This window comes from Talpa europaea (assembly GCF_964194135.1).
Source record: "Talpa europaea genome assembly, chromosome: 10".
In the NCBI taxonomy this organism is placed as follows: Eukaryota; Metazoa; Chordata; class Mammalia; order Eulipotyphla; family Talpidae; genus Talpa; species Talpa europaea.
The window spans coordinates 107868558-107884397 of NC_140077.1; the positions used below are offsets into that span (position 1 = coordinate 107868558).

The 15840-nt window shown below is 43.0% G+C and overlaps 1 protein-coding gene across 1 annotated transcript in view; it reads right to left on the reverse strand.

Moving 5' to 3' along the window:
- The window catches only part of ARHGAP10 (Rho GTPase activating protein 10), a gene marked incomplete at both ends in the record, with an annotated part of 223928 nt that overhangs the window by 114641 nt on the left and 93447 nt on the right, over positions 1-15840 (reverse strand). Inside the window, 3 exons of the mRNA XM_084245750.1 lie at positions 8457-8551; positions 10534-10640; positions 15030-15159. Coding sequence (XP_084101876.1) covers positions 8457-8551; positions 10534-10640; positions 15030-15159 — 332 coding nt within the window. The remainder of the gene's footprint in view (positions 1-8456; positions 8552-10533; positions 10641-15029; positions 15160-15840) is intronic.

A 15840-nucleotide genomic window follows, 5' to 3' on the forward strand; every position in this document is an offset into this window, starting at 1 on the left:
GCTCTTGTATTAAAAACAAAAAAAAAATCTTAAAAAAAAAGTTAGAAGAGTATTCTTACCCTGAAACAAGATAGAGTCAACAAAATCAGATTTTTTAAGAAAAAAAAAAAAAAAAACCCCACCGTAAAAGCATAATAAATTACAATGCAGAAAACAACAAGCCCTTTTTTGGAGACAAGATACACACACGTGTATTTTCATTCTTTGTGAAATAGCAGGACCAAGAAACAAAGTTTTAAAGGCAAGAGGAGGACTGGTGTGATGGTTTAGAACCCCCAGACAGGGAAAGTCTAAAGGACCCCCCAGCTCCTGGCCAAATCCTTCCCTGGGACTCCTCCGGGTCTCAGAAGGAAGTCAGAGAACAGAGCTCAAAGAGACACCCTAAGCTGTGCTGGCCAAGTATGAGGGGGCGGGCAGGAGAACTTCCAGAGAAGGTTCAGATGACATCGTCAAATCACAATGAGGAATGGTAGCTCAACCACCAGCTAAAGCAACACGCCTACAAGTCAGCAGCCCGAGGAAGAACGACCACATCCTTTACCCTCTACTGCTCCCCCCAAGTCTCTGCCATCCAACCAACAAACAAAAATCACAGAACACGCAACAAAGCAAGAAAATCAATCCAGGATTAAGAAAGGGAGCAGTGAAGAGTTCCAGACCCTGAACAGCCCTGGTCTTAGAGGGAAAGGATCAGACAGGAAACTAAACAACGGTGAGCAGGTTAAAAAACCCAGTACCAAAGGTGCACAAATGGATGGGAATTCCAGCAAAGATAGAAACCATTACAAGGAAACACATGGTTTCAAACATAATGTAATGGGAATCCCAGAAAGTAAAGAAAGAGAAAACGGGGCCGGAGAAGTATCTGAAGAGAAAATGGCTAAAATTTTCTAAAACTGATAGGAAATGTCAACCCACATATCCAAAAATTTCAGTGAACCCCAAGCAGAATAAAATGAAGAAACCATACATAAGAGTACCATAAAGAGAAAATCTTGAAAGCAGCAAAAGAAAAAGACAGCTTCCAGGGAACAATAAGGAAGACAGATGACTTGTCACGAGGGAAAAAAAGGAGACCTGAAGAGAGTGGAATGACTTCTTTGAAGTGCTGGGGAGGGAACCCATCAATCTAGAATTCTACATCCATAAAAAAATGAAGGCAAAATAAAGACATTTGCAGGCAGACAAAACATGAAAGAATTCTTCTTCAAGACCTGCATTACAGGAAATGTTAAAATTCTATTAGCCTAAGGAATTTAAGGGAAATAGCACAAGACAGACACTTAGTTCTGCAAAAAGAATGAAGAAAATCAAAATGGATAGTCATGTTTTATTAAAAAAAAAAAAAAAGGACGGAATTAGAAGGGATTCTGCTAAGTGAAGTAAGTCACTAGGGAGGAAAGCAAATATGAGATGATTTCACTCATGTGGAATATAAAGAAACAAAACAAAGAAATAAATAAAGCAAACCCTAGAAATCTTATTGCAAAATAGAGGCTTACCAGAAGGGGACAGTGAGGGTGGGAAACAAAGCGGGAAGGGTCTCCAATGGACAGTGGTAGAGATTTGCAGGTATTCTGGTGATGCGTGTGGTTCTGGTAACCTATCTGAAACAGCATGAACCTAAGCCCCTAAATCACACACAGTGTTGTAAACCAATAGTGTTGGTATACACACATACACACACACAAATTGGAAAATTTTTAAAAAATATATAAAATACAAAAACAGAACTGAAATTTTAATTAAAAAACATGTACTTGGGGCTCCCCGGTAGCACAGAGGGTTGAGCACAGCACTGTGAAGCTGTCCTCAGCCTCTGCATTGTGGGTTCGATCCCAGCCAGCCGGCAAGAATCCCATATGGTGCAGCAGACCTCTCCTGTCGCACCCGCAGCTCCCCTCAGCAGTGTATTTCAGTCAGTCTACCTGTTCTGCTCCCCACTCTGTCTCTGGTGAATCCTCTCATCCTCCCGCGCCTCTGGTCCTGTACCCTAGCTATTGTGTAAATAAAAAAAAATCTTTAAAAATAAAAACATGTACTCACTTCACACCACACATACTTTCACAGTTCATAGACTATAAAACTTAAGAAAACTTGAGCAAATATCTATAAAACATTGGAATAAGTATGTCTTACAGCAATAACTCCTCAAACAAAATTTGTAAAAACTGATTAACTTCATCGAAATTAGAATGATTTCCTTCTCATCAAAAGACTGTAGAGAAAATAGAAAAACCATGTAACAAAAAAAATATTCACAACTAATGTACCTGATGAAGAATCTGTATCCAAAATATTTAAAATAACACCAATAATTCAATAACAAAAAGACCAACAACATAGTTTTTTAGATGAACAGAAATGTTCATCTAAAATATTTGCAAAAATACTTCAAAGAGAAGAAATTCACATGAAAAGAGTTCAGTATCACTCATCTTGATTAACTAAAATAAAGACTACCATAATCGAAAATTGGTCATGAATTAGAACAAATGGAACTCTCAAACACTGCTGGTAGGAGAGAACTGTTTTGGAAACTGAAAGTTTCCATTAAAAGCCAAATATAAACCTATATAGTAAATAGATATGAAATTATTATATAACTTCATTTTAAAAACGTTTCTATGACCCACACTCCAATGTCCAATTCATATCAATGTCAACTCAGATTCCATTTACGTGTCGGCACCAAGACAAGATGTGACTTTCAGTGTGCTGCTCTCAACGATACCATCTTAGGGCTAAAGACAGAAGCCTCACATATAAAAAATGCTGTGTCTAATTCGACCCACTCCATTTTTTACCAATTCCAACTAAATTCTTTTAAGAACAGCTTCCTTTCCTGTTCTCTCTACACTGGAATCTTAAAGCGCTTTTGAGGGCCGCACCATCCCTGAGAAGATAAAGCCACACAGCCTCCCATATTCTGGCTTTACTCATCCCCTGCACTGCAACCTGGTAAGAGGCAATTACATTATACTTTTTGAAACTGAAATATATACCTTATAAGTAAACTCATGCAAAAGTAAACAGATAATGCCATGTGATTTCACAGTCATTGGTTTGCACTACCATCTTACCAAATGCTTTCAAGGCAAGGCTTCTTGCAGACGACACTATGGGTGTGTCAGGTCAGGTGATCGAGTCCTAGGTTGGGTATTTAGAGCATGCAGGGGCCTCCATCCATTGCCTGCCCTCCCCGCCCCACACAGCCTCCCACCCTGGCGGTGGCAATAAAACATCTCCAGTCACAGTTGAGAACCTCTGACTTCAAGGACTATCTCAACATGTCTCCCGAACCTTGTAGGATCCCTTTTGCCCTGGACCGGCCCTCATCCTCTCTTGCTTCCCAACCATACTGAATCTTTGAGATTCAATTTAACAACCAATTTTCCTGCCAAGTTCTCCCAAACAGCCCTACACACTCTGGTTTCTCAGCCTCCAAAACAACTTAGACCTCTGAACCACTGTTTGTAATTCCTCTTAGTGAGTTCTGCAGGGCAGCCGTTTTAAGTTTCTGGTTTGTTCTTACATCCTCAGAGCCAGACAGTCAGGTTGTTGAGGTGCCTGAATGACACACACATGCAACTCTTACAAATAGTGCCACAGTTAATGTGTTACAGAATCACTCTGCTATCATTCAGTCCAGTTGCATGAGCTTCTGAAAGCAACATGTTCATAACTCACTCTTTTAAAAGTGGCCAACAGTGTGCACCGGCACAGAGGCATCGGTGCAAAAGCACTCTAAACACATTCAGATACACAGGTGACTCCGGCCTCCCACTGTCACTGTGAAAATGTAAATGGGTGAATTATAAAAGTCAGAAGTATCTTGTCATCTTTTCAAGGGCAATCTATTAGGAACTAGGCAAAAAATCAAACCAGATATATGAAATGTCAGATTAATGAGAGAAAAATGAGAAGCATTTTCTTTAAGCAGTGCCTGAATGGGATGTGTGGGAGAACCTCACAGAATGATAATTATTTATCAAGCGTCTGTGTGGGGGTCACAGCACAAAGCAGCATGTGGCAAGCATGTCAATGAAGCTAAAAGCACCTTACATAACCAAACTGGCAGGGGAGGGGGGCGGTGTTCCAGCCTTGGAGGAGCAAGCTGCACCTCCTGACAGACTCCAGCTTGCCGTGGGGAAAACGACGGCACAAAATACTCTTCTCCTACCCCAAATGAGTGACATGATCGTTTCACAGCCCAGGGTATTTGAAACATGGCTGGCATCAAGTCGGGGATGTTGATACTCATTACAAGAGCCTGATTTTAGTTACAGTAGGGCTTCTTTTTGTGGCTGTGTTCCTTTTGTTTTAAGGCTTTTGGAAACAACATTCACACCATCAAATGTACCTATTCAGCGTGCACAACTCAACAGCCTTTAACTGCTGTAGAACCATCATCAAAGTCAACTTCAGAAAGTTTCTATCTTCTCCCCGCCCCCTCCCTGCAAATAAAACCACACACACTGGCAGTCACTCTTCACTTGCCTCCAAACCCCCAGCCCAAGGCAGCCAGTCAGCAACTTACTTTCTGCCTTCTTAGATCTGCCTATTCTGGACATTTCACATAAATGGAATCTTACAGCAGGTGGTCTGGCTCATCACAAGGCGTATACTGTTCTCAAGGTCAATCTGCATTGCAGCATGCACTAGTGCTGCCTTCCTTGTTCTCTCCAAGTCACATCCCACTGTGTGGACATACACACTGAACTGGCCTCTAGTCAGTCCACACAACCTGTGGGTCGCTCCCACCTTTAGCTGTTACCAATGACGCTGCAATGAACATTCATGCACAAGTATTTATGTCACCCTAGGCTCTCCCTTCCCTTGCATATACACCTAGGAGAATTTCTAGGTAACACGGTATCTTTATGCTTAACATTTTGAAGACCTGCCAAATTGTTTTTCAAAGTAGTTACACCACTTTAAATTCCTATCATCTGCACAGGGGAGTTCTAATTTCTCCATAGTCTCACCCACGCTTGCTAGTGCCTAGCTTTTTAATTATAGCCATCCAGTGGATATGAAGTGGTATCTCATTGTGGCTTTAACTTGCAGTCCCCTGATAGTCTGTGGCTAACAATGCTAACCATCTTTCCATGTGCTACTGGCCACATGTATATTTTCTTTGAAAAAATGTCTCTTCTGATCTTTTTTGCCTATGTTATGGGTTATTTGTATTGTTATTAGCATTGTTATTATGATGTCTATTTTACTAGGTTATTTTTATATAATTATCTTTTATAAAAGTTCTTTATATACTCTGGACTAGAGTCCCTTATCAAATGTATCATTTGCAAGTAAGTTCTTCCATTCGTTGGGCCGTCTTTTCACTTTCTATTGTTGTTGGTGGTGTTCTTATATGCTATCTCCCAGCTAAGAGAAGAGTAATCTTTTAGTGAACTGGTGGGGAGGAAAACAAAGCACCCATCCAATCTAAGCATTACTAACATAAGCAGTAATGGTTACTCAGACACCCCTTCCCAAGCCAGTCTCCCTTCATGTTCAGTAACAAGATTTCCCAAGTATCAGAACAGCCTATGGATGTCTACAAACAAGAGAGCAATTTCTCAGCCTCCTAAGAGTAACACATACCTCCATCCAGGCCACTGGTCTGTGAGCAACAGCAGCGTGTGCACCCCCTGTAATGCGTTCCTAGGATGAGGACACCACGCAAACAGGGGCAGGATCGTGGACCTAAGGTGACTCAAAGGTCAACCATATGTAACAGGGAGTAGGATCCGGCACCCGGAGGAATCATATCAACCCCTATCTAGCCCTTTCTAACAAGAGAAAAGATAAATTTGTACATTGTTTGAGCCACCTTACCTGGAGTGTTCCTGTTACAAACAACAAAACCTGATACAAGGCATACAGCTATTAAGTGAAAGTTTTGATTCACATCCACACAGATCAAATGCAAGCCCAGGCTCCTTTTTACCATTTATGAAGTACTACCTACTGTTCCAATGTTACCCTGCTGCTTTTTCAACCCAAAGAATAGAAAATAGAAAAAAAAACTGATAGAAAAGATGCCAAAATATATTTATATTAAATATATGCAATCAACTGTGAAATTATTATATGAAGTTACCCAATAGGAATTTTGTACAAACTCCATCAGAAACACATTACCAACACCCACATGGCCCCCAACAGGCGAAGCTTCTTTTCTTTAAGCAGAATAAAACGCTGGCACTCCAGTGTGCTGTGCGGTACTGGAAGACAGGGGCAGCAGACTGACAGCTCCTTGATTAAATCTAATCTCAGTTCTGTCACTTCTAAGCAACAATTCAATATTGCTTAATCCTGTACAAATTTGGTGAATGTTCACCATCCACAAACATTGCATTTGGTACCAAGTGATATTAAACCAGGGTTTTACTTTACCCTCATGGAATTGATACCCGAACAAAAAAGGAACAAATTTCTTGTTCTTCCCAGTAGGCGATTTAGCCAGGAATCCGGGAAATAGACAAGAGAGGAGTCTAGGTTGTTCAAACTTTTCACTGAAGAATGCCTTCAAATTCCAAAATTAGGGTAGACAGCTCAGAACACAGGCCCTCTCCAGATTTTGCTCCAAAGACGGAAGGCTAACAGTAATACACTGGCAGGGGGTGTGGAGGTGGCGAGAACCTAAGAGCTCCCCAGCACCATCCACTGGTAACATCAAACCTAAACAGACATTTGGCTTTCTTGAAGTGAGCAAATGGGAGTCTTATAACCCAACTGAACAATATCATGATCCTAAAGACTCAAGGAATAGTTAACCTAAGACCTTTGGAAAGATTTACAAGTACTGTCTTTGGGGAAAAAAAAAAGATTTATATGAGAATGAATTAACATGCCTAAATAAAATGCTAAATCCCATAAAGAGAGCGCACCATTTTCCCCAAGAATTTTTGGAAAATTCACAAAAACCAATATAACTTGGGCACCATTTGCAATCCCTATCAGACATCCCACACACGATACTGATGAGGCAGCTGAGTAGCAAATCCTGGAGCTCAGGGAAGAGATCCAGGTAGAGACCATAAACTTGGGAGTTACCAAAAAGGAATGACACTTAAAATCATAAAGCTGGATTAAGACCACTGAGGTTGGTTTAGAAGTTAGAGGCTATAAGGTTGGGCAGGAAAGAGTTAAGGACCGAGGCCCTGAGTTCCCACATCAAGAGGCCTTGGGAAATGAGGAACTGGAGAAGTGGCAACTTCCCAGGCTACAAAGGAATCACTATGTTATCAGCCACTGAAGAAGAAATACCCCACAAGGAGCACCACTTTCCTTGGTGCTACAGGAGAACATGGAAATAAATGCCAGACAAGACATCACATTGAAAGATGATTGTTTTTCATTTTTTACTTCCCCTTCTCCAGCAAAATTTTTTTCAACTAAATAACTGAAAGTCATATAAGAAATAAGAAACTGATTTTCAATTCAGAGTTTACCTTGGACCCTCCTCACAGAGGATACACAATGAAAGTTCTAAACACAAATGAATCTGCTCTGACTTAACAGCAACGACGACGACTGTCTTTCCTTAGTTTTGTTCACCCAGGACCTCAATGTCAATCAGTATTCTCTCCACGCTATGAATTAGGCTTGGATCAACAATGAACGACTCCAAGGTTACGTTTTAAGTGGCAACACTGACTAAAATGACTATGAGCTTTAGCCTAGATGAAGCTATGGCTCCACAGCTAAACACGGTGAGCAAAATTGAAGAATTCCCCGTGAATACATAGCCTAGAACTAGAATAAGACAACATTCTTCTAGGGCCTCCCCCGTGGCGCAGCGGTTGAGCACTGGGTTGTGAAGCTGCCCACAGCCTCTGCAGTGCTGGTTCGATCCGGCTGCTCCCCGGCCACCAGAGGAGGGTCCCACGTGGCGCACAGACCTCTCCTGCCGCCCACTGCTCCCCTCAGCAGTGTACTTCGGTCCTTCTGCCTGCTCTGTTCCCCACTCTGGCTCTGGTGAATTCTCTCACCCACCCGAGCTTCTGACTGTATCCAGTGCTTGTATAAATAAATCTTTAAAAAAAAAAAAAAAGACAACATTCTTCTAGGCCATGGGAATCTCAATGGCAATTACCCTCTATGTTTAAAATAACTGGTGGGGGCCTCCCTGGTGGTGCAGGGGTTAAGTTTCAGTGTTACCAAGCTGTCACCAGTCTCTGCAGCACAAATTTGATCCCCAACTAGGGAGCAAACCCACATGGCACAGCAAACCTCTCCTGTCTTGCCCACTGCTCCCCTCAGCAGTGTATTTCAGGGGATCCACCTGTTCTGTTCCCCGCTCTGTCTCTGGTGAATCCTCTCACCCCCACACCTCTGGCCTATACCCCAGTTCTTTCATGCACAAGTAAATCTTCAAAAAATAAAATAAAAATTATTAAAAAAATAAAGTAACTCATTCTTTAAGTCCAGTAATGGCAGTAACTTACCGGTCAGCAGCTTCTACATCAAAACAAAACCTTCGGTCAATGGAGTCGGTATGTCTTTTGGTACATTCTTTCAAGGAGAACACCTCTCCATCTCCCTGCAAATAATTATTTCAGACATTTTCAAAATCTATAGCACGAACATATACACCTGATGCTGAGGGAAGGGGGTGGCAAGGGTCAAGGCTAAGTTCCCATGTCCTACCCTCACGGAAACTAACTTATTTACGACAACATAGGATCTTTTTTTTTTTTCCTTTTTTCTTTCAAGATTTATTTATTTATTTATACAAGCACTGGGCACAGTCAGAAGCGTGGGAGGGTGAGAGAATTCACCAGAGCCAGAGCGGGGAGCAGAGCAGGCAGAAGGACCGAAGTACACTGCTGAGGGGAGCAGCGGGCGGCAGGAGAGGTCTGCGCGCCATGTGGGACCCTCCTCCGGTGGCCGGGGAGCAGCCGGGGATCGAACCGGCGCTGCAGAGGCCGCGGGCAGCCTCGCAACCCAGCGCTCAACCGCTGCGCCACCGGGGAGGCCCGACAACATAGGATCTTAATCATTTTTGTCATCCTCTTTTTCTTAAGGGTTTCCAGATCTCACTTTGGTTATAGTTACATTAAGCCAGACCTCATGATCTGGTTTTAAAAGGTGGGTTAACAATAGCTTCCACCAACTAGAATATTTTCTATTCTTCTAGTCTATTCTTTCAAAAAGAATATTTTTATTTCACATGAACGGTCGGCATGTGACCATTTTTCGCCTATAAAAAACAAGCCCGGGCCTTCCCGGTGGCGCAGCGGATGAGCACTGGGTTGCAAAGCTGCCCGCAGCCTCTGCAGCGCTGGTTCGATCCCTGGCTGCTCCCCGGCCACCGGAGGAGGGTCCCACATGGCACGCAGACCTCTCCTGCCGCCCGCTGCTCCCCTCAGCAGTGTACTTCGGTCCTTCTGCCTGCTCTGCTCCCCGCTCTGGCTCTGGTGAATTCTCTCACCCTCCCGCGCTTCTGACTGTACCCAGTGCTTGTATAAATAAATAAATCTTTAAAAAAAAAAAAAAACTCAAGCCCACATGAATCTACTAGAAACACACTAGGGGCTTACACCAGCAGCTAAGGCCATCAAAATGCTAGAACCACTCAATCTACGTGGCTTCCCTATATCCCAATTTTTTTTAATGTGGTACAATTTTACCTCATTTAACCACCCTCACTAAGAGCATTAAAAAGAGGTGGTAGACGCGAGAGAGAAGCGACACAGGATTACAGGGACTCTGGAAAGAACTGTGAGAAATCTGAGCACACAATTCTAGAACATTCTAATGGTTTTTAGAGTAGATCTTCAAACAATATTACACCTTCGGACACACAAATGTCTGAATATCAGTCATACTTTTTAATGTATTTTTTATTATCTGATGACTACAACAAAAAGGCCTCACTAAGCAGGTATGCCTTAGGATTTGCGTTATCTCTGATAGGGATGAGAGACTAAAACCTTAAGCTTCATGCCAACCCCATCAGCCCCCAAGGGTTACATCCTCAATTCCTCTTCTTCTCATGGTCCAAATTCTCCATATTTGTTTCATTACAACCAAAAATAAAGAAAATGTACTTTTATTACAAGCTGCTTTAAATATGCTTCAGGAAAATGCAAAATATATGTAAATAGAAGTGATGTGTTATTTCTGTATTCACATACGCCAAATGATGGCCTTCCACACAGTCAGCAATGAACTAACCTTCTTCCTTAAATTCCGTTACCAGTGATGTTCAATACTGGTCAGAACAGATTTTACTCTAGACTATGGCTTATTCTTATTCAGACCCCTGAATCACAAAAAAATTGTTGTAGGTGTAACTTTCTTCTAAGAACAGAGACATGGAGAAAAATGAGACCAGAAAAACTCATGCACACAACTCAAAAAACACAAACTTTTTTCCCTATTTAGAAACACAGAAAGTGCAAACTGTAATCCTAGAAACAAAATTAAATGTATTGATGACTGACAAAGGCAAATAACAGTAAAACCTCCCCTCCACAACACCTCTCATGGAGCATGCAGAGTATACAATCACATACTTACAAGCTTCCCCCCAGATCTGTGCTCAAATGGGATTATGTTGAACTTCTTAGCTGCTTTCCGGTACATGCAGTAGTGTTTGACCCAGCTGGAACCGAATGGAGCAGGCCCTTCAACAAAAAAGACAATTTTTCCCCCTTATAAATAAGCAGATATGTGGTGTTCCAAACACGTTACTAAAGAGGAAAAAACCAGCAGTCACTGATATAGCTGCATGAACTATTTTTGCTTTCTTTGGTATTGACCTAAAGTGAATTTCAGCTGGGACTACATCAAATTAAAGAGCTTCTGCACAGCAAAAGACAAAGTCACCAAAACAAAGGGACCCCACCAATTGGGAGAAAAATTTTGCACACAACACTGATCATAAAGGGCTGATCACAAATATCTACAAAAAGCTGATGAGACTCAACAAAAAAAAAGTAAATAATCCAGTCAAAAAATGGGCAGAAGAGCTAAAAAGAAACTTCTCCAAAGAGGAAATACAAATGGCCAACAGGCACCTGAAAAATGTTCAACATCACTTGTAATTAGGGAAATGCAAATCAAAACTACCATGAGATACCATCTTACACCAGTGAGAATGGCACATATTAAAAAAACTAACAACAACAAATGTTGGCGAGGTTGTGGAGAAAAAGGAACTCTCCTGTGCTGCTGATGGGAGTGCAAACTGGTCCAACCACTATGGAGAGCTGTGTGGAGATTCCTCAACCTGCTAAAGATGGAGCTTCCATATGATCCAGCAAGTCCATTCCTAGGTATTTACCCAGAGGGTACAGAATCATTAATTCAAAAGGGTACCTGCACCCTTGTGTTTATAGCAGTACTATTTACAATAGGTAAGGTACAGAAACAACCCAAATGCCCCCAAATAGATGACTGGATCAAGAAGATGTGGTACATATACACAATGGAATATTACTCAGCAATCAAAAAAAAATAAATTCATGCAATTTGCAGCAACATGGATAGAGCTGGAAGGGATCATGCTCAGCGAAATAAGCCAGAAAGAAAAACACCGGATGGTCTCATTCATAGCAGGAATTTAGGAAAACTAAATAAAGGACCAGGAAAAAAACTAATTCTAATAAAGTAAAAATCACAGTCAGCAAGCAACTATAAACCAGAGACACACTACAGGGGGGTGAGGAAGGGGCAGGATCAAAACAAGGGGGGTGGGGACTATAAGCAAGATGAAAATGCATACATTGTGCAAAAATGAAAAACAATGTAAAAAATATATAAAATTAAAAATATATAAAAAGTAAAATAACTCATAGGATAAATTTTTATTATACAAACATCTACAAGAACTTTGGTGATGGAGGCAGTGTTCAAGATTATTGGTTCTAGCACACAAGGAAAAGGGGGTGACAAAGAGAGAGCATAGAGAGAGAGGTAATTTGAGAAAAGATTCTGACACTTTCACAACCCAGAAGCCATTTAAAGACATATTTTTCAAATAGTTTCGTAAGTCGTGCCATCAAACCTGAAAACTTACAGTGAGCTTTGGTTTGTTTGTGTCTAAATATTAAGAACTCAGGAGGGTTTCAAGAATTTCAATCAGCACATGTGATGGTCCTGGATTCAATTCTGGCCTCTCAAAATGACAGAAATGTGGAACCACGGTTCTGAGGCATCGAGCCTCAAATCCCACTGGTGTTCTCTCCCACTCCAGCACCTTGGAGAGCAGCTGCCGCTAGGCCCCATGGAAGGCAAAGCTTTGGCAATGAAGGGTAAGGGGGATGGGTGAGCTGCCCACATGTGCCCAGGACATTCCCAGACCATGTTTCACCTCTCGCTAAGTCAGTATTCCCACGTCAGAGCGCCTCAGAGACAGAGGGGCATGCCAGCATGTTCTAGCATTTCAGGTGCCAGGTGACGCACAAGCACAAGACTGGAGCCCAAGAGAGGGTGAGCACTGTCTCTTTTACCAAGACATTTTTAAAACGCAACTTATATCTTATTCACCATTATTTCGTATCCTTACCAAAAAAATATATATATATACTTTTCTATCTAGAAGTCAAGAAGGACAAACTCAGGAGGGGTGAAAAAAGGCCTCATTTGAAAGAAATACATTTAGTTTTAGGAAAAGCTCCTAACATTATCTTGGGGCTAGAGCTGGGGAGAAAATGAAAGGGGTTGCCAGGCCAAAATAACCTCCTCTTGTACCATCATTATTAATCCAAAGACCCGAATTTGGGATGCTACTGGCATGAGGAGCACCAAGGGGTAGCATTGGTACTATAGTCCATGGGTCACAAAATTATCACTCAGATATCATATTCAATACTATGAAGAAGGGGGGAAAAACTCAAGGGGAGGCTGACCTTGTCTTTTTAATCTAAAGAACATTAAGCTTAGATCTAGACCCAACACCTAAGAAATGACAAAGCCAAACCTCAGATTATAGAGTCTCCAGGCTGAGGATCAAGATGATCCCACTAAGTGGCTGTGTACTCCTGATCCCACCTGACCCTACTCAGCTGGCTCGTTTTTTTCATAGGTTTTGGGTTTTTTTAAAGATTTATTTATTTATTTATACAAGCACTGGGTACAGTCAGAAACGCGGGAGGGTGAGAGAATTCACCAGAGCCAGAGCGGGGAACAGAACAGGCAGACTGACGAAACACACTGCTGAGGGGAGCAGCGGGCGCGGCGGGAGAGGTCTGTGCGCCATATGGGACCCTTGCCGGCGGCCGGGAATCGAACCAGTGCTACAGAGGCTACGGGCACCTCCACAACCCAGCGTTCAACCGCTGCGCCACCGGGGAGGCCTGGTGGTTTGTTTGGTTTTTTTTTAAGATTTATTTATGCATACAAGAACCGGGGTGCAGACCAGATGTGCAGGAGGGTGAGAGGATTCACCAGAGACAGAGGGGAACAAATCAAGCAGACTGACTGAAATACACCGCTGAGGGGAGCAGCGGGTGGAGTCAGGAGAGGTCTACTGCACCATGTGGGTATCTCACTGGCCGACTAGGATGGAACCCACACTGCAGAGGCTGCTGACAGCTTCACAGCACTGTGCTCAACCTCCTGCGCCACCAGGGGAGGCCCTCATAGGTGGTTTTTAAGGCTCTGAGTAAAGAGGCTTTGAACTTGACTAAGTTCTGCAGCAAGAGAAAGCACAGCATGGGCTCCAACCTCAGACTGGCAGCGTTCACGATCTGTGTGATCTGGGGAGCACTGCTCACCTTTTCTCATATGTAATGGGGGTAAAAACAGTACTTTGCACTGCAGGTGTTTTGTGGTTAAACAAGACTAGCTGTACAGTGAGCACAACAGTTGTTTACAATGAGTGAAGAATTGTACCACTATTGTTTTCACTATTTTTTCCATCGATTTCCAGCCTGATTCAGGTAACAGTTAAGAGTCTAAAAATCAGAGTTTTCAGGGATCTTTCACTTGGGCAGGTAATGCAGCAATTCGATCCTTCTCATGTCTCCACCCTGTATTTTCATTTCATTCTTTCACCTTCAATAGATGAACAGATTAAGAAGAGGAAGCATCGGGATGATCCGCGGGTCCTCCTGGCCACAGAACTGCTCTCTGTGAGAAGTGATAGCTCCACCAGCCCGAGCAGGGCAGTGAGGAAGGGCAGAAAATGAGCCAGTAAAGAAGGGCAGAGCAGCCTCCATTTTCTGAACTCCCACTGCAGCACAGGGCAGGACCACGCAGGGGCGTGCTGAGTGGGCTCTCTGTCCCCAACGGGAAGCTCAAAACCCTGTGACGGTCACACTTTACAAATGAAATGAACACTCTCAAGCATCCTGGCTACCATCAAGGTGAGGAGAACAGTAAACCCAGAAGCCTTTTCACCTTCTCCTCCTTCTTGCTAACTAGCATCTGGGCTTCACGGTTGAAGTAGTAACACATTTTCAGAGCTTGACTGTACAAGGAAGAACAAGTTGTCACCGTTTCAAAGAGTTTGGGGGTGTCTTCCATTTCAAAATGAGGACCCCCTATGCCCTGCACATTCATGGAGACAGCAACGACCCCCAAAATTCCATGTGGTGAGTCCAGGTGCCATCTAGGAAGATTTTTCACAGCCATCTCCAATTGCCATCATTTTAGTAAAAACAAGTGATCCCAGATAGGTGTGGCCAGAAGTGGCAAGAAGGAGACTTGCATAGGCTGGAGAAGGGGGGCTGAGACAAGCAGGAGCATTTGTGTATGTTTATGAATGTGAGTGCGTGAGAAGGATGGGGTGAGGGCAGAGGAAAGAGGACACCCCGTCACAAGCAAGTGTTAGCAAAGCGAGGGACGGGATCGGGGTGTGGCTGGAAAGCAGGGCTCTCGCAGAATTGCTACCTCACAGTCCCTGCTTCGCAAGCAGTGAAGTGTTTTCCCATAAATGTAAAATACACCTTCTGGACAGGAGGGGGCACAGAAAGGAGCATAATTACTCCAATCACCACATCGCTGAAACTGCAGTAAGAGTTTTAAGACAATTTTCTGGCACCCGTTTGTCCCCGTGTGAGGGCGCTTACTTTTTTCCTGGACGTACAGGTAGCCTTCCGCTGTGAACTGACCAGGCCTTTTGTGGTCCTTTGGGTTCTGTCTGATCTTGTTCATGAGTTCTTCCACTTCTGACCTTGTTCCTTCAAAACGATTCCGTGTCTGAAAAGGAGCAAAAAAAATTTTAACCAGAGTTGTACCTTGTCGTGTGAGTTTGTTCACATGCATTTTTCAGTCTCAAGATAACTACAACTAAACGTGTTGTATTTTTCTACAGAGTTCGCAAAATATATCCATCTCTGCTGAGATTATTCAAAGAAAAGATAAGCTTCAGAGAAGGGTGAGTAAGGAGGTCTCTCTGCCACGGCGGGTACAGAGCTAACTGCCCACACAGTCACTGGCCATCAAGCCCCAGTGAAACAACTGGCTACAAAAGCCACTTGTAAGAGTGCGCCCTCCACTGGAAAAGTGAAGAAACCTCACCATCACAGGCCTGGTACTGTGGCACTTGGTGCAATTAGACAGACCCAGGCCTCTGAACTTCTGATTCACGAACTTTCCTTTCAGCCTCTGGTGACAGAAACTGCTCAGGAACAGATCTGTGCTTCTAGATCGCAGCTGCTGGTGCCTGGCAGGAGGCAAGTGAGGCCTGTCTGGTTGGCCTTTTTGAAGGCACCAACCTGTGTCCCATCCATGCCAAACATGTAACCGTTATGCCAGAAGACATCCAGGTAGCTCATTGCAAGCATGGAGGACAGGCTGAAGAAGCCACTGTGATGGGAAACATTTTGTTTTCAAAAAAAAACATTTTTTTTCCTCTCTCTTTTCCTATTATTGTAGTTC